General features: G+C 28.5%; 3 protein-coding genes across 3 annotated transcripts in view; 1 reads left to right on the forward strand and 2 right to left on the reverse strand.

The window, feature by feature from the left end:
- The window catches only part of LOC114127852 (uncharacterized), a 34,802-nt gene extending 21,272 nt beyond the window's left edge, over window positions 1–13,530 (forward strand). The window contains 6 exon segments of the mRNA XM_050202598.1: window positions 6,745–6,982; window positions 7,056–7,291; window positions 7,782–7,915; window positions 7,985–8,160; window positions 10,655–10,837; window positions 11,501–13,530. Coding sequence (XP_050058555.1) covers window positions 6,745–6,982; window positions 7,056–7,291; window positions 7,782–7,915; window positions 7,985–8,160; window positions 10,655–10,837; window positions 11,501–12,567 — 2,034 coding nt within the window. The 3' untranslated portion in view covers window positions 12,568–13,530.
- Window positions 1–25,463, reverse strand: part of LOC114127841 (mitochondrial-processing peptidase subunit alpha) — a 108,703-nt gene that overhangs the window by 40,840 nt on the left and 42,400 nt on the right. The gene's annotated exons all lie outside the window — the stretch shown is intronic.
- LOC114127807 (RNA polymerase-associated protein CTR9 homolog) lies at window positions 17,868–25,458 on the reverse strand. The gene is made up of 19 exons (XM_027992139.2): window positions 25,161–25,458; window positions 23,970–24,068; window positions 23,656–23,895; window positions 23,007–23,579; window positions 22,821–22,940; window positions 22,620–22,751; window positions 22,382–22,560; window positions 22,104–22,312; window positions 21,860–22,041; window positions 21,613–21,793; window positions 21,083–21,231; window positions 20,891–21,007; window positions 20,679–20,824; window positions 20,177–20,614; window positions 19,808–19,928; window positions 19,617–19,744; window positions 19,500–19,532; window positions 18,990–19,403; window positions 17,868–18,551 (listed from the first exon to the last, which is right to left on the reverse strand). The coding sequence occupies exons 1-19, from the start codon at window positions 25,200–25,202 to the stop codon at window positions 18,506–18,508; spliced, it is 3,549 nt and encodes a 1,182-aa protein (XP_027847940.2). The 5' UTR covers window positions 25,203–25,458; the 3' UTR covers window positions 17,868–18,505.

Consider the following 25,463-nt stretch of genomic DNA (forward strand, 5'->3'; position numbering starts at 1 on the left):
ATTCATTAAACTGAATATATTTTAAGACATTAATGTGAATAAAAACTACAATGATATACATTACAATCTATATACTAATATACGTTTATTTTATATTACGTATAGATTTATATTTATTTTAATGATTATATTAGAAAAATATTGAAATATTCCATTTATTAACATTTGATATTTTGTGGAGAATAGAAGTTCTATTGATAATTTTTTCTTGGGAAATAAAATAAGAAATACACCTATTCACATTGTCAGATGATTATAATTTATACTTATAGTATTACCTTCACTTCTTAAACGCCCACCACCACTGTCCTACTCACAAATACCAAACTGTAAGCGCGCATATTTGTTGGTTGTTGCCATAATACAATTACGGTTAAATGCATATCATTTGCATCCATATGCATTTGAAGTTGTACTGTATTGATTATTGTTATAAAACTAGTTACTATTAAAATATTAAACAAAAATTTCAGTTAGTTTGTTTTATATTTTTAGAATAAAATAAAATAAATTGAAAAGTCGCGATGTAGTAGATTAATATTATTTTTAAAAGTGAAAGAGTTGAAAATAAAACGAAATTTTTACGTCATTTTTAATGGGCTGGTTTTCATTTTTGACAGAGTAAATTAAAAATAATCCATAGGATTTTATCTACGTATAAGTCCAGACTTAAGATTACGAGTAAATGTTTACTTTTACTTAACTTTTATGTGGTGGATCCATTGATGTTTTTCAACGTTTTACTGAAGCACAATGCCTATAGAACCGCGCATAGAATATCTATGCACATGTAGGCCAATCAATAATTCATAAAGTCCACCTACTGCATATTCCCCTTCTTATATTGTCAACATGCCAACATGCATTGTGTACATTATTTTAATACAGTATATTTTTGTTTTTTTAGTCTTGGTTTTACTGACTCCGTTGAGTATCCTAACTGTTTATTTTTAATGTCCAGAAAAATATGGTTTCTGTAGGACTTGTTGCCAAATCCAGAACACACCATATATGAGTATAATATAATACTAAATATGACTGGTTAAAACTAGAATATTATATTGTCTACAATCTATTTCATACAAATTACAATAATTATTAACGACATGACTACTTGTATCTTTAATTTTATAGCCTTAGACTAGAACGATTTTTGACAACTAACATGTATTTTATAACTATTTAAATTTGAAAGCATATTTAAGCACATTTAGTTTTATTAATATAGAATATATCAAAAAAAATATTTTATGATTATTGTCATAATTCATTAAAAATAGTTTACTATTGAATTAACCCTAAATACTATACTATAGTAAATGCCGCCAAACAGTTATTTGAGACACGTGCTAATTTTTTTATAAGTATTCAAAATGTGCTGCATACGTATTATTATAAAATGTATAACTTTAAAGAAGCTTATTACTATACTCATATACTACGTGTCTACGTATATAAGTTAATAGGTACGTACTTGTCAATTATTGTGATTATTTTGTTATTCTTTATATCGTGATATAAATTATCTATTAGGCAACTTTTCTGCTTTTAATAAATATTTTGTAAAGTACCTAAAAATCTTAAAATTCACTATAACTTAAATTATTATTTAATAATACAGTATGGGTATATTTATATTATAAATTATAATATAAATATAAATATATAATAATATTATCTACATATTTTATATATCATTAAATTATAATGATTTTTTTTACTTACAGTGTTTTTCCTTAAGTATTTTTGAAACTTATTTAACTGTAGGTATATATTTTTTAATACGTCTATAAATATTCAAATACTTTTTTGAAAAATAAGTTTAAAAAAAGTAAGGTATCTTAAAAACTTCTCCTAATATCTTGAGTAGCTTAATGTCACTAACATAATAATATGATATGTATAATATATTATTATGTATGATACATATATGTAAATAATATGACCCACGTTGTTCACATATAAAAAGACACTTCGCCTACTCTATTATAGTTAAGTTTATTGAATCATCTATAAATAATCAAACTGCAACCCTTACCACAACTTTCCATAAATTACTGATATAACTTACTTTGCTATAGCTGTGTTAAAAACGGTTTTGAAATAAAAGTTCACCTTGTAATTCCCTTCCCTTCTCCTCTATTCGCGCACGCTGTTTGACAATGTCGTGTGTGTCAGCTCAAACTAGGGCTCATCGTGACAGGTAGGCGGTACCGCCAGTTTGTAACTTAGAGATAACTAACTATGTACAGAGTGATTGCATACAATTTGTTCTAATTTCTAACCATATAAATCATTGATCTGTATGATTATTTTTATCATTGTTATTTATTATTGTCGTTTTTTAACTACATCGAAGAATTATATTACTTAAACAGTATTGATATTTTGTATATTATATTGCATAATACATATTATAATTATAATTATAAACTTTTACTAATTTGTTCGTTTTAGCAATTATTGTTTAAGTGCGATTCTTATCTAATCCGTCTATTTGAATAGTAAAATATTCTATTTTCATATTCCTACAAGTACCTATCATTTGTATAGGTATTGATAATATTTACACTTGAGTTATAAATTAATTGAGTATAGGTATTGTCCATAATATTACATTATCCACAAAAAATTTTAAAAATTGTAATTGTTGTATTATTTTTTCGCTAGTATCATCTGTTTTCTGTTTAAAAAGTTGAAGTCTTGAAACGTTATTAAAAAAAAAATATCCAACATTTTTATAAGATTCCTAATTTATTAATACAAGCCACGAGGATATAAGCTATTTGTGATCTACACTTTGGAAGGTTCAATGCATGAACCTTCTTATTATAAGGCATAGGAAATGTATTTAAAAATTATAATAACGTAGTAATTAATTAAAACAAGTAAATTATTAAGTATATAAATAATAATTTACTTTCACGTTTTGCCATGATATTTAGTATCCGAATAACACTGTAGAGTCATAATAAAATATGGCTCACGCTATAATATTTAAAGACAAAAGCCGAGTAGGCGGAGTCGGTTTGATTACTGTCAAACGTCAAGCCCTTCCGTGTATTGTTTTAAAGTCTCTTTAGAACTGCAGTCTGCTAAAGCCTATACATGGTCTTTGCTGCACAGAAAAAATATGTACTACCCACATTTCAAGTAATATCTTCTTACTCATATGGACTTTTATCAAATTAAACAGCCGTGCTATCTGTACCGCTGTAAGATAAAAAATCTCGAGGTATTTTATACATATATGTTAAATTTGTTGTGTTCATTAAAACATTTTCGTAGGTTGCAAATAGTCATTATCTTAATGTATTTATCTGCTATTATTATTATTTTATGCACCATATACTGCCCTAGTAGTTAACTTTTATATTTTTATATTGCATCATATTACATAAACAATTAATATATATTTAATTGTTGGGTAATTTCGAAATTATAAAAACTTAAAATAAATTAAATTATTCCTAAAAGATATCGTTGAACTTTATGCACTTTTTTAGATTTTAAATGTAAGTAGAGATAAATGTATTGATTTATTATTATGATGTATGTTTTATTTTTAAGTCTACATTTTATAGACACTTTTCTAGTAGAAAAAATACTCTATCATCAACTTCTCGAAAAAGGTTTCCGGTACCTAATATAATTTATAGTTTGGTAGATCTACCAAAGATAAGAAGTAAAAATTATTTTTAAAATAATCGGAAAAACAAAAAAATGTATTACTTTTACTAAATTGTAATATTTCTACTAAAATAATATTGTTCAGTAACCATGGTTACCAATAAATTACACCGTCTCCTTTCAGAATCGTTTTCCGTATACGATGATAGGGTGGTATATCATTAAATTGAAATTTAATATCTATTACACTATATATTGCAAGAACCCAAATACCCAATCAATGAGTATGTAAACTCGACACCTATTGTACTAGAGCGGTTACCTACTTGCCCACTTTATTTAATTTTTATTGCTTAATTGGTTTTCAAATGTAATGGTATTTTAATTTATTTTTGGTTTTATTAATAGATTATTTTGGTGTTTAAATTTTTATTTCATTTTTGCGTGTTAAGTTTACCTAAATGTTTTCTAAAGTATACTATTTACTATACATATATAAGGTATATAAGGTGACCTACTTATTCAATAAGGTTGTCTACTTTATTAATTGTTATACGATCGAAATTGATTCAACCATGATTGACATTCATGTGTATTGTTTACCTACCTGATAACGATTATAAAGGAAAAAGTTTTTTTTAATCAGATTCCACTATTTTCATTTTATGATTTTATTGTTATTTTATTTTTGATATGTATCTATATTAATATTATTGTAGTACTAAATTTTAGAAACATTAAAATAATTTATTTTATGTATCGTACTAAAGTTTTTTTATACATGGTACAATGTAAATATTTTTATTTAGATTTATATTATAAGAATATAAATGGTAAATAATAAAAATATATTTTCAACATTAACATCTGGTTAGTTTGATGATATAAAGTACTTATTACTATTTATTCTGCTTATAATTTTTAATATCTAGTTATTTAATATTATACGTGCACTATCATCTATCATATGACATCATTGTGCTAAATGAAGGGTCATACTGTTAAATATTATGTGGTGATGCAGGGACCATTGCGTGGGTCTAGTAAAATAATTATAAAAAATGGAATCGATCGTTACCTACGTCTTATGTAGTCACCATTTCACTCGGTTCCATTGACCTAAAACATGGTAATGTTTGATCTTTTTTTTTATTTATCAAACAAATTCAAATTTGATATTAAGATGTATAAATCATTAAATATATTTCATGATTACTATTAATAGATAAATAAATATATTTCTGTTTAAAATATCCAAGTTCTTTAATATGCCTGCCTACATTCTTCAGAAATTTATATTTAAATAAACTCTTTAATTATATACAGTCTAATGTCATTATGTAAATAGCGACTCCCAGTAAGACACATTCCAAAAGATTTTTTTTTAAATAATCTCATGGTGTTTATGTTGAACGGATGAAACATGAATCCGAAATACGTCCGTGATAAAAATAGTATACGAGTTGTGACCATTTTAGTAATTAGGAAATAGTATTATGAAGAAACTACTCTATCATGTTTATACATTACTTTGAACGCTTACAAAAAGTCAAGAATAATTTATTATTTAACCAATAAATATGTCACATAGGTAATAAATAGTAAGAATACTTACATGTACAATGTACATCACATACAGGATGTATTGATAACATTGGAACTTGAATGTCATATTAATACATCAATACATCAAAATTGTATAGTTTTTTGTACATTTTAAATAATTGTATTACTTTAAAATTAAAGTATATTATGAAAATTGAAAAGTCTCCGATATTCCTTAGATAATATTATTATCTTTATATTGTATAAGTAATTTGTCGGTTCGCTTTAATTAAAAAAAATATTAGTAAAGAGTAAAATTGATTTTTGTGAACGTACTTACAATGTGCTATGTTATTATAAGACTGAGTATATAATCCAAACGGGGTGTGAAGTTCTCGCGTTCTCTTGAGAAGTCGATTTAGTATTAATTTTTTTTTTTTTTTTGTAAATTATAAATTGTATAAAATATATTTTAATTATTATTTTCGGTATTATTACGTTTGTATGTGTAGTGTATATAGGTAGTATATTATATACATATTATACAATTATCGAAAATAGTAAATTAAATATAACATTATTTAATCGTATATTATACATTTCATAGTTCATTTATATCTGAATATCTTGATTTAGTTTGGAGGCCCTTTATAAAATTATTAGGGACAACTTTAGTTTAATTGTATATTTAATTAAACATAAAACCAAAGTTGTCAATAGGAGTAAAGGATTTCAACTTTTTGGTTTTAACAGTTAGTTTATCCTTATTTATTATGTTTCTTTGAAATAATAAATTTTGGACCATCCTAAGCCTAACACACAGAACGATGTGACTAAATTTAATGTTCAAATAGTAATAAATTAATATACTATCGTCTATCTTGGACTTTTGATACAAATATTTACAAATCGTCTATAATTTATATCATATTAGTATAGGTAATGCTTATACTGATTATTTATCAATAAACAACTTTTCGTTAAAGGTTCATATCTTAGTTCATGATTAAAACCAATAACTACAATTTAATGTACAGTGTATATAGGTACCTCTATTATCTAAAAATAATTTATACGATTGTACACCGACCTTTGGTGAGGAAGGTAATTAGGTAATTGATGTAGGCCCCGATAACACTTTAACAATCAAACAGAAAAATAGGGAATAACGGTCGTTGCAATTTTAGACGTTGTACAGTGTTCTGATTGAACGGAATTGAGTTTATAAAACATTGTTTTAAATTACATTAATATTTTCGAGTAGTTTTTTGGTGATCTGCGTCATTCTTTAAATATAATTTCGTAAGTTTCTTTAAAATTTAACATGGACAGTATTGGAAAATGGTTGGACGAAGATGAATATTTATTCACAAAATCAATGCACGCTTATATTGAGAGTCGTATTATTTGGGACCTTAAACGATTACCATTGTCTGTATTTCGCATAAAAAAGAATCGTTATGAAAATCCAGTATACCGTTATAGTGTCAGTGTCTTAGTGGTGTCGTTTGTGCATTTTTTAATTCCTACTAATTTCAAACTAATGAAATGTCTATTTTTTATTTTTAGGCTCCTGAAAATGAACTTCGTAAGGTAAATGTCAACAGTGGTGAACGGATACTCTCTGAACATGAGTTGCGCATACAGCGTTCTTTACAAAGACTCAATCTTCCTGAATGGTACAAGACATGCAATGTACCGGCTCAAGGATTTATTTTGAAGAGACATAGTGATGCTGGTTATACAACCAGTATGTCTAGTCTATCGTCAAATCAATCGCAGTCACCAAAAATGTATTCTAATTACAGTAAGTAGTATTTAAAATAAAAAATGTAAATGTTCGTTTTCTGTTTAAAATTAAAAATGTATTGTTGTTACAGATAATACACTACTTAGCCCCCAAACGCATGCTGCAACTAAGAATTTCTCGCGTTGGAGTACTAGCCGTTTGAATGGATCAAATTCTAATAGTACATCTCCTTGTAGTTCCACACGATCATCATTTAACTATCGTCAACCATATTTGGGTTGGAGATCTCAGGAAAAATTGTCCAAACCTAGAACCCCAGCCGAACGACTTGCTGCTGGATTACTTGCTCAACAACAACATGAACAGGTAATTATTTTAAGTTATAACAAAGCATCACAATCACTTTTTATTATTTTAGTAATTTTAAGTCTGTTGCGTAGATTTTGTAATTAATAAATTTTCTTTTAATTTAATAGATTAAGTAAACAGATAAAATAGTATAATATTAAACAGATGATTCTCAATAGCTACCTTTCGTATGTAACACCTATAACTCATACCATCTCCAAACAGAATTAATATTTAAAAATATCATAGATTTATAGATCATTAATGATGGAAGAGCTATAAGATGAGAACTATCTGCAGTTTATGATTTTAATACTTATAAGTTATAATATTTCATTGACAGGGATAATCAATGTGAAAATCTGACATTATGAATACTTGTCATAAAATAAATACATTAATTAAAAACATGAAATAAATCACATATTTCAATTTTCAATAGTAATTAATTTATGTATTTAGTTATCTATTTTATTTATTTTTTGATTATTATTTCTCTGTTATAAAGACATGCCAAACAAGCTTATCTGAAGTACAGTCATCAATTAAAGAAGTAACATCAGCTATAGCCAACTATGTATCGTCGTCAACACCGGATGGAAGTAAAGAAAGGCTGAATACTGATCAGGATACTCCATCTAGGTAAAAATTAGCTACATAATAATGTAAAAATATAATGAATTGAATATTTTGAATTGTTTTTATTGTTAGATGCCCATCATTCAAAGGTAGCACAGGTCGCTTATGTTGGCTGGAAAGTTCATTTGTGGGCAACAAGCGTCCTAGTCTAACAAGAGACACACCACCATCAGAATTAAGTACACCACCGTCACATCGAAAAGCTACATCTGTCAGACAAACTCAAAACAATGGTAGTTGGGTCAATGGTGAGTGTGAATATACGTAGACAAGGCTAGCTGCCACGTACAAAAAATTGGACACTGCCTGCTGTGTAGAAGCCGATAAAATGCTTATCGAAACAATATCATATGATATAGCACTTGAACAGCTTTTGTTGGACTACCTTTAGATTTTATTTATTTATTTTGTAATTTGTTTTCGTTTTAGTATAAGCGAGTTAGTTGTTAATAATGTTTTATTTTTTTTATGTATGTTGCACTCGAGCAAAATTTAAACATTGTAGATTATTTTTTTTATTATTATTTATAAATAAGCTGAATGAAAACGTAGAGCATGACAAAATTAATGATTATTTTTTGTATGTTTAATTCTTTTTAGTATAAATTAATTGATTTCAATTGTCAATGTTATAATGAAAAAAAAAAGGTAATATTTAATTAAAAGGAAAACTCACTGGGACATTTCAATACATTTTTGTGTAAATATTTCTTTAAATAAGAAATTATTTGTTACTTGATTATAAAACCAATTGATTTATAATGAACTAAGACATTATAAATAAAACAAAATAAAAACAAGTGAAGTATATATTTTTAATAAACCTATACATTGTATACAAATATTGTCAAATATTGACAAGTCTTATAAGTTATTTTTTAAAGTTAATTTTTATGTTGCTTTTGCAGTGTACTGTGTATATTATATGGAGCTAAACATATTATGAAATTGAAAATATATTTTTCATTATTTACATTAATAACTGTAATTAATATATGAATATATGGTGCTAGATCAATTGTAATATTTTATCTAACCATTTATGGAGACTACTTGAAATCTATTTTAAAATTTCCTAACATAATAAGACATTCTTAACAATGACAGTCTTTTGTATATGTTCATAAAAAATAATTTATTAAGTATATGTGCAATACTATCTGCGTTATTAGTTTCAATATGATATGTAAATTTATTTTAAAAATTCATGAATTTGAATAGGCTTTTAAATGTATTATATTGTTTTTAGGAACCTAACAATATATTTATTTTCATGAATCATAATTTATACTTATTATACTTATTTATTCATGATGTTTATTAATAATTTATTATTAAATAATAAACAAACTTTGAAATTAGATATTACTACAAAGATGACCTTTTTATATATCTCACATACTTCCCTCGGTGCTGCAAACTATCATCATTTCAGTAGAACCTTTAAAACATTGTTGTATACAAATATTTATTCATCATATACTCTTGTATTTGATTTACAAAATTTATAATTATTTATAAATTATATTCTATATCATAAATATAATATGTATGTTGCTTTTTAATGTTACTAGTTAAATGTTTTTTTATCACATTATTATGTACATATTATATGATTTAATGATAAGCTAATTTTAGTGTCTAATTATAAAATTTTCCAAATTTCAAACATAATGATGTAATCATTTTTTGACCAGTGAACTAAATATTTGTTATTCAAACTTCAAAGTTAAGTTTTTACCCAAAAATATTTAAAGCATGGTCAATATAGGTACCATAAGCCTGTTTTATTTTTTTTATTATTGATTGAATTTTACATTTTTAAAATTTTTTACATACTATTTGAACAATTTTAATAATTTAATGTTTAAGCAATCCTATTTCAACCTTATACATTATATTATTATGATAATTTATAATTTTTTTACATTTAAATGTCATTATTTCGGATATAATTCAATAAAATATTGATGTTTTCAAATAATTTATCCTTCTCCCCATGTCTTTAATTTAGAGTAGTTTCTAATGTAATCAACAATTGCATTAAATTTATTTTTATATTTTTCTTTTACCTTGTCAACAAAACTTTATTATTCTACCTAATAAATATTTTGTTCACTAGATACACAAAATCTATTACTAAGTTTTGTAATTACATTATAATAGCCGCATAAGTACATCAAACAATATTGTTTAAGTATAATAATGCAAATTATTTTATTACATGTACTTTTTTTATCTAAACATTATATATTATATTATTATAAATACTATAATGTAAGCCGACTAAGACGCGCCTGTTTTTACCCCCTCAACAAAATTATAACCATAAGACAATAATAAATAGTGTATTTTGTTTACGATTTTTAAATGTTTAAAAATAAATTGCTTACTCAGCTAAATTCAATTTTTTTATTGTTTTATGTCGTTATTTTATAATGTTTCCTAAACAATTGTGATTAGGTACGAAAAAACTAAACTTTTGATTGTGCATTTTGCCATTCCATTGTATATTCTATAGTGCCATTTCGTGCATGTGTTTTCTCAACGCGATTTTTATTATTTCACTGCGCCATATGCATTATTTATTATATTGTTTTCAACCTGCTGTAAAATATTGAGCTTTATCATGTCGTTCATTAAAATTAATTTTGACTATTATTATTATACTATACTGAGAGAATTTTTTTTTATTTCTTTTGCGATTGTTGAGAATTCACTTTTTGGCACGAATAATTACAGATCGGCCAAGTCCCGGTTCGACGACTATGGATGACGTACTAAACTCGTTATTAGGGTTGCAGTTCCAAGGGACGACCGCTAATAATGCTAGGTATCACCACCTACCCCATCAACACCGTCGCGGTAGCGATGCCGACGAAAGCAGCGGTAGGAACCTTAGACGAAGGCCCTACGCTGCTTCAGGTACGGCCAACGTGTAAGTGTGTTAAAAATGCGTTTGTATAGAAATCTCAACAACGACAAAATCAAAATTGTTTTCCCCCGTCATTCCGTCGGTATTATTTCTATTTATTTATTTTTCAACCGTAGTTGCTGTGTGAACGTTTTATGTATTATATATATTATATATTTTAGTAGACTAGGAAATATTATATTATTGTGTCGTATTAGTATATTTATATTATTATAGTCTTTAGTCGTGTTTGTGTGCTATATAGTATCGTTTTAAAAACTTGAAGGAAAAAAAAATAAGGATTTGTTAAACTTATTTTTTTTTTTTATGAACGTTTGAACTCGGAACTTAGCAAAGCACGATAGCCAATGAGACCGCGTGACACTCGCGAAAAATAAAATCTGTCTTTAAACCCGAACGTTTCGAACTCGATTCTATATACCGAACCGATAAACCATTCGAACAATTCGATTAATCTCGAACGTGCCCCGCGATGAGTTCAAAGCGTTCGAGAACCCGTCTCTGGGACAAGTAAAAAAAATCAAAAAAAAAAAAAAAATCACCTGTTTATACAACGTGCAGTTTATATAACATTAGAGTCGTTGCATAATATTATACTAGCTATTATAATCTTCTAATCCTCGTCGAATCGCGTGCGCGTGACGCGTACACAGTTTCAGGTAACGCGTCGGCGGCAGCGGCAGCATCAGCGTCGACGCCCCCGAAAAAACAACAACAGGCGGCCCCCGCCGGAGCGATCCGTTGCCGGTACTCGGAGTGTCGGCTGACGGCCACCGTTTCCGAGGCCCGGCGCACGTTCAAGATGTGCCACAACTGCAACCACATGTACTGTTCGAGGCGTTGCCGGCGCGCGCACTGGCAGAACCACCGGAAGACGTGCCTGGACCGGCGCACGGCCTCGCTGTGCCCGTCCATCGTGGAAGCGATCCGGACCAACGACCGGTGCTCCGAGCGGCTGTCCACGATCGCCCGGCGAGGTTACCTGACGCACGGTCGCGGAGCGGTCAAGTGCTATTTCTCGGGCGTCGAGCTGGCCGACAAGTTCGTGCGGGGCGGCGGCGACGACATACACTGCGAACCGGTGTACGCCAAGTGGACGGACATCGACCCGGAACTGGACGCCCTGGCGCAGCTGTGCAAGACGTACAATCCGGACACGCGGTACGTGCTGCACGTGTCCGTGTGCGTGTTGAGCGAGGTGCCGGGCCCGGGACCGGTGCAGTGGGAGCGGCACGTGGTGTACAAGTGCGCCAAGATGCACCTGGACAAGAGCCTGCGCGCCTCCGAAGCCGCCTCGTCGGAACCCGCGGCCGCCGCGACCGCGGACGACCGTGGCGGCGGCGGCGGCGGCCCGGACACTCTGATACTGACCTCGTTGCCGGGCCGCGACCGGCGGGACGTGCGCACGGCCCGCCGCGTGTGCTTCGTCAACGTGCAGCGGCACCTCCGGCAGAGGGGCGTCGAGCTCCGGCACCAGTTCCCGGACGTGCACCGGAAGCTGTGCGAGTACGTGGACGGCGGCCCGGACGTCACGTTCACGCCGGTCACGGTGTACCCGCGGGACAGGGCGTCCGGCAAGACGTTCATGTGCATCATCATGCCGGACACGGAACCCGAGAAGCTGAGCCTGTTGCCCGGGGACAGCGCCAGGGTGCAGACGATCGACGTCGGCCGAGAGAACGCCACCGCAGCAGCTGCAGATGACCGTACTCAGCAGTAAACGCTCCTGCCTATGTATCCCTCGTGCCCCCCCGCGCGGTGCTGGTAATGATTTGGAGCTTTTTCCGAGCATATTATACAGTAGTATTATATATAATATAGGTTGTACCCGGGCTCGTACGCGTGATATTGTTACGATTTTGTTGGTTTTTTAAAATATTTACACGAATTAATACTGCAGCTGCAGATGCGCGCGGACCCTATTCTCCTATATAGAATCTTCGAGAAACTCGATGACGTTTTATTCCGACTTTATATAATAAGTACCCGAACTTTACAACCGTTTGTAGCTCTCCCGCGGTAATCGTAACCCGTAGGTACCTATTAAATATAGAAAATGTATTAAAAAGTTCAAAAGACAGTGTTAATATATTATACCTATAGTTATAGCTATACCTTATATAGTGTTAATGACGGGCACAACGCGGCGTTAAGACACTACATGTTATTGTCGTAGTGTCTACATTGATAACTTTTTAGGTTACCCGTATAATATAAATTACGCATATTATTTAGTATTTTAATTATTATTGTTTATAATATTTACCATTATTTACTCATTATTATTAATCATGTTATTCGTTATTTTATGATTATTATTATTACTATTGTTGTTATTACATTTATACATTTAATAATATTAATATACCTATATTCGAGTGTATTTTTGATTGAGTTGCGCGTCAGAGATTTTATGTATCGCTACTTATATAATATATATATATATAGTGGTTAATGTCAGGACTATTCAGAAAAAATGTAAATGTCAGTCAGGTATCCTAGTAAAAACGCATTTTGGATTTTCTATTATGAGAATAATTTCTTACTTGAATTTTGTATACCTACTTATTATAAAAAAAAAATTGTTTTTAATTCATTAACTAGTTTTATATATACTTCTTCTCGGGTAAAACAACAGATGTATAGTGTAGGTGCAAATAATTTAATAAAAGTTTACGGATGATGGAGATCTAAATATTTTTGAATAAAGCTCACATTTGAGGATCAAACTAATCCGTAGGTATAACAACACTCCCCTATCAATATTTTAAACATTTTCGTTTTTTTTTTTATTTAAAAATATTACCTATATTCACCTATCTTAGAATAATAATAATAAGACAATGATATTTGATATATATCTAAATAACAAAGGGACTGATGGGTAACTATAGACTGTAGTATTACTAGTTTATAATAATCAAACATATATTTATGTAAAAGTAAAAATCAAAAAGTTTTTAATTTAAATTAATTTATATTGAAGAATTTTTTTTATTTCCGGAATGTATTGCTCTAATATTACAAATTTACAATTATAAAAAAATATAATAATAATAATAAAATGATATATATCTAATACTCGTTAAATGTGAAAAAATGAGAAGGCTACCTATACCTCTTAATTACTCCTCTTCCATCCATCACTATCACTGTTGATCAGCCATATATATATACACATCACACATAAATAAATTATTTACTTACTAAAATAATTCATGGATTAGTGTACCGATTTGTCTTCAATATTTCTCCAATAACCCGCCTCTGTCGACCAGTCACGAAAACGTGTGTTATACATATTATTATAACTACATTACTTAAAAACAGTATTATTTATTATATTAGGTATGTATGTATATAGCTACTATTGTACAGTAATAGTATACACGATAACATTTTCAAAATATTTTGATTTTTTTTTTTTAAGCTACCTATTAATAGACAACTGAAATTTTCGATTTTTCTGAGTATTTTTTTTAAAAAAATTTTGAGTGCCCAAAAAAATTGAAAATTGAATACAAAGTTTCTCATAAACCGTTCTTATTGTACCTACTTAAAAAAAAAAATCAAAAATCGTTTTTCATAATTTTATTCTATAAGCGTTTAAAGTTCAAATTTTTACGATATTGTGTAACGATAACGATTTTAAATATTTTCTACTACCTTTAGGTAGCTGTGTCACCCGCGTACTCTGTCTCCGTGAATAGTTGTTTTTAAATTGTGGGACTATTTCTTTGTCTTATAGTCATTTCGATCATAAAATGCTATAAAGTGTACGTTTTGGGTACCTATTATACCTATATGCAAAATAATAATAATTTAAGATGTTTATAAATTTTCGTAAATATACATAAAAATAATTTTTTTTTCACATTAATATCATTATTCTTACAATCAGAAAATATTATATAATAATTAAATAATAATATAACGTCGTTAAATCAATAACAATAATAATGATTATCGAGCAACAAAATTGGGCGTGGCATTCTGTGGGGTTTCGCATCGCACAGCCAATCAGTGCGCTGAAGACTTACAATGCTACTTTTCTATTGGTTATTATTATTATTGAATTCATTTTACCGTATCTTAATTTTTAACTACCCGAGTTTCGAGATTAGATTCGTCAGTCGTAGTTCGAACGCAGTGATCTACACTTCAAAAGTTCAAACCCTGCAGGACCGTTCAAGCACCGAGCCGTTGTCAGTTGTCTGCACATTTCATATACGTCGACAATAATTATTGATTCATCGTAGATTCTATGAGCACCTATACACATTCTGAGGTTAGTCGTAGGCAATTGTTTAACTACATACTTTAAACAATTATTTTATTATATTATATAATATCAAAATACATATAAGTCGAAATTCAAATTTTATAGGAGAGACACAAAATGTATTTTGTGTAACTTATTATGTTCCCATTTCGAAATAAATGAAATAAAGATACACATTCTATTAGGTACATACTATAGGAGCACGTAGATATGTTTCGTTTTCACACCAAATAATGTGTTTTGATACAAATAAATTTTTTTAGTAAAAATCTGAAAATGTCCAAATATTGGACATGTTCCCTAACAAAAGTAGTACTCAAACCTCCAGTACACTGTCAGGTATAACAGTAAAAAATTTGGTCAATTAATTAGATATTAGCATTTTCTTTACCTATACATGATTCAATTTTCAAAATATTTTGCTTATTTTAATGTTATTTATAGGCATTTAAAATATTCGTTTTTGTTTAGTTCTTTTTATCATAAATATCGATTCAATTTTTTGGCTAAATTAAAATACTTAGCAATGTACCTAATACAAAGTTCCTCATTAGTTAGTCTTATAGTGATTCAAAAATTATATGTATTAAGAATATTACATATTATATTAAGAATACATAGTGACATAGACAAAACTTGTCGAAATAATGCTTCAATTTCAAACTTCGGTGGTGGTTTCCGATGGCAATTTTCACTAAATGTTTATATTAGTGTTATCTATCAGTTAAATTTCCAAAATATTTATTTAATAAATATTTATTTTTTTGATTTTTCTGAGAATTTTTTTTGTAGTGTCGATAAAAAAATGTTAGGTGCCTATAAAAACTTGAAAATTTAATACAAGGTTTCTTAGAAGTTGTTCTTGTTGAATTTAAGAAAAAATCAAAAATCATAAGTCACAATTTTTTTATAAGCGTTTATAGATGAAATTTTTACGACATACCTATGTCAAAATCTGAAACATTTGCAAGTAATTTTGTAGTTGAAAAATCATAAAATTGTTTGTGTTTATATCTAAGATTAAAAAATTCAACAATAAGTTTTCCATAGTTTTCCTTCAAGTAACTATAGAGAACTTAAAGCATCATTATAGGAACAATTTTAAGTGCGTTTGAATTTTAAATTTTTACGAAATCGCGTATAACGATAACGATTTATTCTTAAACAATTTTAAATATTTGTTATTATTCAAAAATATAAGTCATAGATGAAAATTTTCAGCAGATATTTAGATTGGCATTTTCTTTACATGATTTAATTTTCAAAATACTTTGACTTTTTTTGAGAAATTTATAGACAACTAAAATTTTCAATTTTTCTGAAAATTTTTTTTTGAAGTGTCGATAAAATTTTTTTGGCCCAATCAAAATACTTGAAAATTTAATATAAAGTTCCTTAAATAGTTATTCTTATAGTGATTAAAAAATTATAAGAATACATATTCACGATTTTTTTTTATTAGCATTTGAAGTTCAAATATTGACAAAAATTTGTCAAAATCATGAATATTTGCAAATATTAATTAAATAAATTTTGTAATTAAAATGTATAAAAAATGTTGTTTAATTAACTAATAGTTGAAAATGTAATTCGAGATTTTTCATATGTTTGGCTTACAATAATTATAAAAGTACTTAAATTTTGAGGTATTCTGGTCATTTCTGTTCAGAATCGTTTTTCATATGCTATGATATCTATCATTGGATTAAAATTTAATACATCCATTATTGTGACCTACAATACAGTAGAGCATTTTTACTCACTTCTTTAATTTTATTATTGTTCTTATATTATATTTATATTATAAAACGCAGTAGCTATTGATATGGTTATAATGGTTATAGTATATACCAGATACCTAGACAGTGAAATACATATTATGTTGAATTTGAATTTTTGTAATACATTAATATTCAATGCTTGGTCTACCTATCAGCTTAATATATGTCTTACTTAAACTCAAGCCTGGGCATAAACGAGTTAAAAAATTAAAGTTAAGTTAATTTTAACTTTTTTGAATTTAATTTTCATTAACTTAATTTTTAACTTAATTGATGTTTATTTATATTAACTTAATAAATAACGAGTTATTTTTAATAAAATCTATAAAATCTATAAAATTTTATAAATAATTAAATTATAAATAAACCTAACCTAACACTAACATATAAAAAATAACTTTTTTTTAACTTTGAACTTATTAAAAAGTTTAAAAAATATATGTATAAACTTTTAACTTTAAACTTTTTCTTATTGATGCATATTAACTTAACTTAACTAAGTTAAAAAAAATCATTAACTTTTGCCCAGCCTTGCTTAAACTTCACTAAAAACCAAACTTATAATGCGGAAAGGAGTATTATTTTGAAAGAAAAAATTTAGGCGATTTTTAAATATTATTTTGCAGAATATGGAGGAAAGTGCAATATGTCGCTAGTCAATAGTGAATAGATGATGGAAATCGTAACATTGGACATTTTATAAAATTCTGGAACACCCTATATAATACTGTTATATTTTTAATAATTTTACAGAATATCTGAGACCAATTCATGTTCCCGGTACACTAGTTTTTTGTGGCATCCCGAGTCCCCAGTTTAGAAACACTGAACTAAAGTATGATAATGAAATGAAGACCAATACAATAAACTGGTAGAGAAAGCTGTCACAACCCATTGAAGACAATATCATCAGAGCATAAATAATACTAAAATAAAAGTAATAAAATAATCAATAAAAATATAAAGTATAGTTATTTATTACATTAACAACAATTATTTTCCTATTCAGTCTGTTATTATCCACCTAATCATTGTTAGTCAGACAACAACAAGGAGTTAATACTATATTGAAAGTAACAGAAAATTGTTATTAGTGACAAAAAGAATAATTAAAATATCCTTACTTATTAATGTACAATGAAATTAAGTCACACAAATTAAAGTAAAACTAATTCGGACAAAAAAAAAAAAACCATTATTGATTAACATAAATTAATTGTTTTTTTTTTTTTTTTAATGTTGAATAAATAAAATAAAAATGTTTGAAAACCCTAATTAAAAAATTACAGAAACTTGATTTCTAATTGAATACTTAATATAATTATTTGTATTTACGAAAAAATTTTTATACAATTTAAAATATATACACAGATAAATACATATTAATATATGTATGCTGAGTATCTACAACAAAATTTAATGTTGGCTATGCAATAATTTTAAAAATATGTATATTTTGTGATTAAAATTCCATTCAATTGTAGTTTGATATGAATAACAATTACACATGTCAACAAAAACTGAAAATTATATAATAATAATGTAAGGTTTTAAAAATTATTTATAATATTAAGTTTTTCAATTATAAAATGTAATTATGTAGCTGGTGAAGCTGAACCGGATCTAGAACCTGACCTGCTCCTATAAAACATATACATATAATAACAAAGTTAATAATTATAAATAATTTTATATTAATCAACATACTGCTGGTAAGTCATACAATCCAGATTTAAAATAATGAATAATTAATTATCTATAAACATAATATTTTAAACTTCATCAGTATTTTAACATCTAAAAAAGGGAATGTGGCCTTTCAAGTTTAAATAAACTATAAAATATACTATAATGAAACCACCTATTAAAGGTCAATTTTAGGGTGTCCCCCCCCCCCCAAAAAAAATATTTATTATTGAAATTAAAGGTTTCACTGAATTATATACTCCATTAAGAAATCTAACTAAAAATAAAAGTCAACTGATTTATTGATTTAGATGACATTTAATATTTTCTAAAATATATAATATTAAAATATGATTCTAGCTATATAAGTAAACTATAAAAATCTATATTTACCTAGATCTAGAAGGAGATCTGCTGCCAGATTTGGAACGTGAATTAGATACAGATCTACTTCTTGAGCGAGCTGGTGAATTAGAAGCAGAACGACTACCAGACTTTGATCGTGCTGGTGATCTTGATACTGACTTAGATTTACTACGAGATTGTGAACGCGATTTAGAACCAGATGCTGAGCGAGACCTAGATCGGCTATTGGATCTTGAACGACTACGTGAAGGAGAACGACTTCCTGATCGAGATCGACTGCCGGAATGTGAACGGCTACCAGATCGAGATCTACTACCTGATTGAGATCTAGATCTTGAACGGCTGCGTGAAACACTTTTAGATCTAGATCTACGTGAACCAGACCGAGATCTTGATGGGCTTCTGGATTTACGACTACCGGAACGTGAACGAGATCCCGAGCTGTAACAGTTATATCATTATTAATTGTTATGGTGAAGTAGAACATAGTACGAGATGTATGCAAATGATATCATACTAAAAATTAATAGTACTTACCTTGAACGGGATATTCTAGTATTCTTTGAACCACTGAAAAAATAATTTTAAATATTATGTTTAACAATTAATGAATTACAATTTGAATTTATAATAATAATAAAGTATTATACTAACTGTCCAGAAATTCGTTTTTTTACTTCACCATCACTACTATCATCCTCACTAGTAGATATAGTTGCTTTGGATACAACTCTGAGTTTCTGTTTAGATGATAACACAGGTCCCTTCTTATTACTAGTAGACTAAACATAAAATGTTTTATTAGACAATTTTGTTTATGTATACTATTCAAAATAAAAACTTACTGAACGCCCTTTCTTTGATGCAATTCTATCACTTCCACCAGACCCTCCTGATCCAATACTATCTCTCCTCCGTTTTGATGCACCTCTCTTTTTCTTTTCTTTATCACCACCAGCACCACCACTACATTAAAATAATAATGTAGTTTTATTAATTACTATATACATATTTTTTAATTGAGTATTTGTAGATATTCTCTACAAAATGTTTACTTTATTTAGCAAACATGCATAATACTGTACTTGACATTGGTGACAATAAAATATTATTTTTTTTATAATAAATAAATAGTAGGATATGAGTATTTGATTATAACATAAAATTATAATCGCATAAAATTAATTAATGCATAATAATAATAAATATATTACCTTTTCCTTGATTTGCTAGACTTAGTAGGTTTAGGACTTCTGTTTCCACCTGGTTCAGATGCAATACTTCCACCAGAATCTGAACCATAGTTTTCACGACGTTTACCTTTACTCTTAGGTTTTTCTAAAACAGGATCAAATACCAACGCATTCTTGGTCTTTTCTCTATATTCTTGGCGTTTCAACAACATTTCTTTTCTTTGTTCTTCTTGTTTTTGCAATGCTTTAGTCTGCTCCTCAATTTGTTTAATACGGAATAATTCTCGTTCCTCTTCCTGTTTACGACGCATTTCACGCTCATCGTTATCCATTTTACGTGCTCGTGCCACATGGTACTGTGCTTGAGACAGTAAATCTTGACACTGTTTGGCTTCAATATCAGCCAAACTAACATCATATCTCATACGGTCACCATGAACAGATAAATATTGGAAATATCTGAAAAATAATACATATTATAGTATTTAAAGATAATATTTAAAAAAAAAAACTGTTATTATACTTATGAGACAATCCAAGTTCATGTACAGCTTTCAGTACATCTTTCAAGTTTGATTTTTCATCTTTCAGTATTTGAGCTGCTAGTTTTTGTAGAACAAAAGCAATATTGTAAATTATAACTGTATCCTGAGGAGCGACCCTTCGAGCCTAACATCAAATAAAAATTGCATATGACTGGATTAGCTAATAAAACAAATAATTACGTTTACTCACTTTCAAAAACACCGTTTTTGCTTCTTTTAACTTTCCTGCTCTGTAGTATGCACGACCAAGATATTGAAGTACTTCAACACTATCATGTTTGAAAAATTTCTTCATGCAATTTTCATACTATAATATATTATAAAAATTATATTGAGTCATGTTTAATATCAAATTTTTAATCTGAATAAAATTCCAACGTACCATTTGAATGGCACTAATATACTGTTTTTGTTCAATGTATATATGTGCAATATTCAACCAGACGTCACAAAAATCAGCAGTAGCTTCTCTTACTTGAGCAAATATATCTCTTGCCTCATTTATACAATGTTTATGTGCCATGACACAACCTTAATACACATAATTATTCTTAATAAAATTGTTATATATCAGAATTTAATAATATTAGTTTTAGTTTTAACTAATCGTTTGATTAGTTGTTATTCGTTAGATATTTTTATTAAAAATGTATTTATAAAAATATCTTAAAATATGATACAAAATATGTAATATTACTTCCCAGCAAAATAATGTTTGAATAATAATAATAATTTCACTTAATTGTATTATTATTATACTGGTGTAATATGAAATAAAATTTTAATTATTTTTAAAACTGCATCGTGTATGATGTTAAATAATATTTTTACGTCTTACCATAACACAGCTTAAAAAAAACTACACGATTTATGAGACTAGCCTAATTTTATACATAATCATTAATAACTAACCAATTCCATTAGCAGCCCAAATATTTCTTGGATCATTTTTCAATACTTTTGTGAAAAACTGCAATGCCAAATCTTGGTGTCTTTTTTCCTGATCCTTATTTCTAGTTGGTTGATGTAGAGTTTGCAACCAAACATTTCCCAGGGCAATTAATGAGTATGAATCATTTAATGTTGATGGATTCTTAAGACAATAACAGTTATTTATGTTACTATATTTGAATTATAAACAAGTTTAATTTTGACTCACCTTCAGTACACGTTCAAACTTTTTTTGCCCAGGACCCCATTCCATTTTGGCTAAATGTAAATTTCCAAGTAGTGACCATGCATCAGGATGCTCAGTGTCTATACGTAATGCTTCTTTAAACCAATCAGAAGCTTCATAAATTTGGTTACGATCTCGAGCCATACAACCCAAACGTAAATAACCTGCAATTTAATATATTAATAAACCAAACATAAAATAAAACTAAATTAAATAGTTTAAATACAATCAATATAATTAGGATGTTCCTTGAGAATATCTTTGTAAAAAGTTTCTGCCTTTTGAAACTGGCATTGGGCTTCGAAAATTCTTGCCAAATTGTACGTAGTTGTAACTGCAATAGAATTATAATGCTGTGGGTCAGCTTCGACCATTTTCTTTGACAAACTCAAAGATTCTTCAAGTTTAGAACGAGCTTCATCCATATTGTTAAGCCTATAATTATAAATAAATAGTTCAATATTTTTATGTTAATAATTTTTTTGACTTTGACATAAGTCATACCTATAATTTAATGCAGCCACATTGTTTAGTATTTCAGGTGGAATGTAACTATTTGCACTGTTGCGCATTAACGCCATAGCTTTACCATATGCAGCTAATGATCCTTGTAAATCTGATTGCTCTAATATTTGAGCCAATTCTACCCAAGCTTCTACATCGTCTGGGAAATGTTCAGTAACCTAGGTCATAAAATAGAAATAAGTTTTACATTTTTATTTTTTATTTTTAAAATTCATACTTTTTTTAAATGACTTTTTGCAATATCTCGTTTCTGTTGATTTTTTGAATCAGCGTACAATGAACCAAGGATTTTCATTGCTTCATAATTTCCTGGATGAGCCTTAAGTACTTTTTCAAAACATTGAGCCGCCTGAATAAATTCCAAAAAAATAAATGTAAATAAATTGATGTAGAGAAAAAATGTATTACAAAATATTACATTTTCCATATCGCCTCCATAAATATACATTTGACCAAGACCATAATGAGGGAGTACAAATGTAACCGGAGCAAACTGAGTAGCTTGATAATAATATTGAAATGCTTGGTCATAATTATTCTGAAAATTTCATAATATCACATTAAAATTATGTTAATTAAACAAAAAAAAAAAAAACCCTATTACCTGAACATGGAAAGCTCTTGCCATTTGATAACAACTTTCTGCTCTCATAGCTTCATTCTCTGTATTTTGTAAAGCATGTCTAGCAAGTAACTCAGACTTGGTATAATCTTTTTTGAAGAAAAAATGATTGGACAAATGATTTAACACCATTGGATTGGTTGTATCAATTGTATAAGCTTTTGACAACATATTTACACCCAATTTGATGTCACCAGGATTTTCGCCATTCAACTTCATGATAGCAAGACCTACTAATGCACCAACACACTTGGAGTCTAACTGCAAAGCACGTTCAAATGCTAATCGAGCTTTTTCTATGTTTCCTAGTTTCAAAAAACAATGTGCCATGCCTAATCGGACATCAGCTGGACACTGAGGATTGGAGCGCAATGCTTTTTTGTAATAGGCTAGAGCTCCTCTGTAGTCCTTTCTGTTGAATGCAATACATGCTTTGCCTAATTGAGCTGGTATATTATTGGATGATTGATTCAGAACAAAATTGAACTGAGCATCTGCTTGCTCAATTTTATCACCTTCTAATAAGCAGAAGAAAGCGCGACCCAACAAATGATTCTATAAATTTGAAAACAATTCAATTAAATTTTCATAACATGTAGATACAATACACAAAATAAAACCACATTCTTACCGTATCATACATAATAATTTTATCCGCTGTTGTGTAAAGTGTTGTGGCCTTGGTAAAAAGCTCACGGCGTTTATCTTTACTTTTTTCTCGATTAGCAGTTTGTACATAATATGCCGCTAACATATCTAGAGCTCTCATTTGATCCTTATCACTATCTTTGTATTCTAAACTGGCATTACTACGTGATGATTCTAATAACCTGACTAAAGCAGCTGAATTTCCTCTTTTGTAATACTCCAACTAAAATTTGTTATAAAAAAAGTTATTCTATATTGATGCTTAAATCGGTTAATGTGTTAATAAACAATACATACAGCTAAATTAACCCATATATGTAAATTTGAATGTTCAGACTTTAAAATGCCAAGTACTTCATCATGCTCTGGCAGCTTGTCCAGTTGTATTTCAATAACCTAAAAAAGAAATTTAAACATTAATCATATTAAACATATTAATCAAAATCCTATCATTCTATCAAATTCTTTTCATAAACATAATATTTATAAAATATTTGTTGAACATTCTACTAATATTAGACTATAGTGAATTACAAGCAACAAAAATGATAGATATGTCTGAAAACAATAAAGAAGAATACAAAGTGATTCATGGCGAGTTTTCGGTGTTAAAAATAATATTATTTATTAATGAATAATAATTTATTTTTAAAAATTAACCAACATTTTGAGATAATCTCAACTATAATATAGTTTAATAATTAACACAATTTATTTTCATTTAAAGTATAAAATAAAAATACTAAAGTTTAAATCAGGAACAAGGTAACTATTTCTCAAGCTTACCAGTGTATAATTGTTAATGAAAAACAAAAAACCACTTATTTATAATCGATTAATCTATTAAATAAAATTTTAAAAAATATATATTTTTAAACCCTTTAATTAGGTAAAAATATACAAAATATTATTTAATTTAGATAAGAAAATGCAATTTTAACTAAATATTGGCAACTTAGTACTAATCTTTTTATAGAAAGTGTATCATTATTTTATATTTTAATGATTTATCAAACATAACTTTTATATTTGAAGACAACATCCACAATAATATACCACCATAATTAGTTATTAATATTTATTTTTTAATTCTAAACATATTTGTTTAATTATCTTATTAAATAGTAAGTACATTAAAATATGTAAATGTATGTATTGAAAATATGAACATTTATAAATTTGATGGCTGGGAACTATAATAGACCCAAAATTCATTTTTGATTTGTATACTGAATTGGACAAATAACCACATGGAAACCAAATGCAAAGCGACCCAGACAAAAAGATGGATAGATAAAATAAAAGAAGACTTGAAGATGCTGGAAGTATGGAATGAGAAAGAAATGGCAAAAGATAGAGAAAAGTGGTGGCAAATAGTTGCTGTGGCAATGGGCCTAAAACGCCTGTAGAAAGCCAAAGAAGAAGAAGAAGAAGAAGATACTTAAGTGATACATTAAGCCTTAAAGTTAAGGTAACAACACTACATACCTCGTCCGAGTCCTTTAGCGGTATTTCGATTGGGTTGACCATTTTGAGACGGTCAAGAGTGAAGTGTGCTAAAGAAATAACTTATTTAACAAAAATAATTTTTATTATAATAAAATCATTGCACAAGGTACAAAGACTGCCATTAAAAAAAAATAAATTAAAATAAAACTCAAAACTTATAGTTGTCAAACACTCAAATGGATAAGAAAATAATAAATATTAACACTACCAAAAAACAGCTTCCAGGAGTTTAAGTCCGGAATGGAATCCTCCAGACACTTGGCTTGTTGTTATCGCGATACC

Source organism: Aphis gossypii, chromosome 3 (assembly GCF_020184175.1).
Source record: "Aphis gossypii isolate Hap1 chromosome 3, ASM2018417v2, whole genome shotgun sequence".
NCBI lineage: Eukaryota > Metazoa > Arthropoda > Insecta > Hemiptera > Aphididae > Aphis > Aphis gossypii.

Bases quoted from the DNA above. Each gene is read 5' to 3' on its own strand.
- LOC114127807 (XM_027992139.2), bottom strand. From the start codon at position 25,202: ATGGTCAACCCAATCGAAATACCGCTAAAGGACTCGGACGAG. The intron at 19,404-19,499 runs GTAAGTACTATT...TAACTGTTACAG, and splicing joins ACTAGAATATCCCGTTCAAG to CTCGGGATCTCGTTCACGTT. The intron at 18,552-18,989 runs GTAAATATAGAT...TATGTTTTATAG, and splicing joins AGATCTCCTTCTAGATCTAG to GAGCAGGTCAGGTTCTAGAT.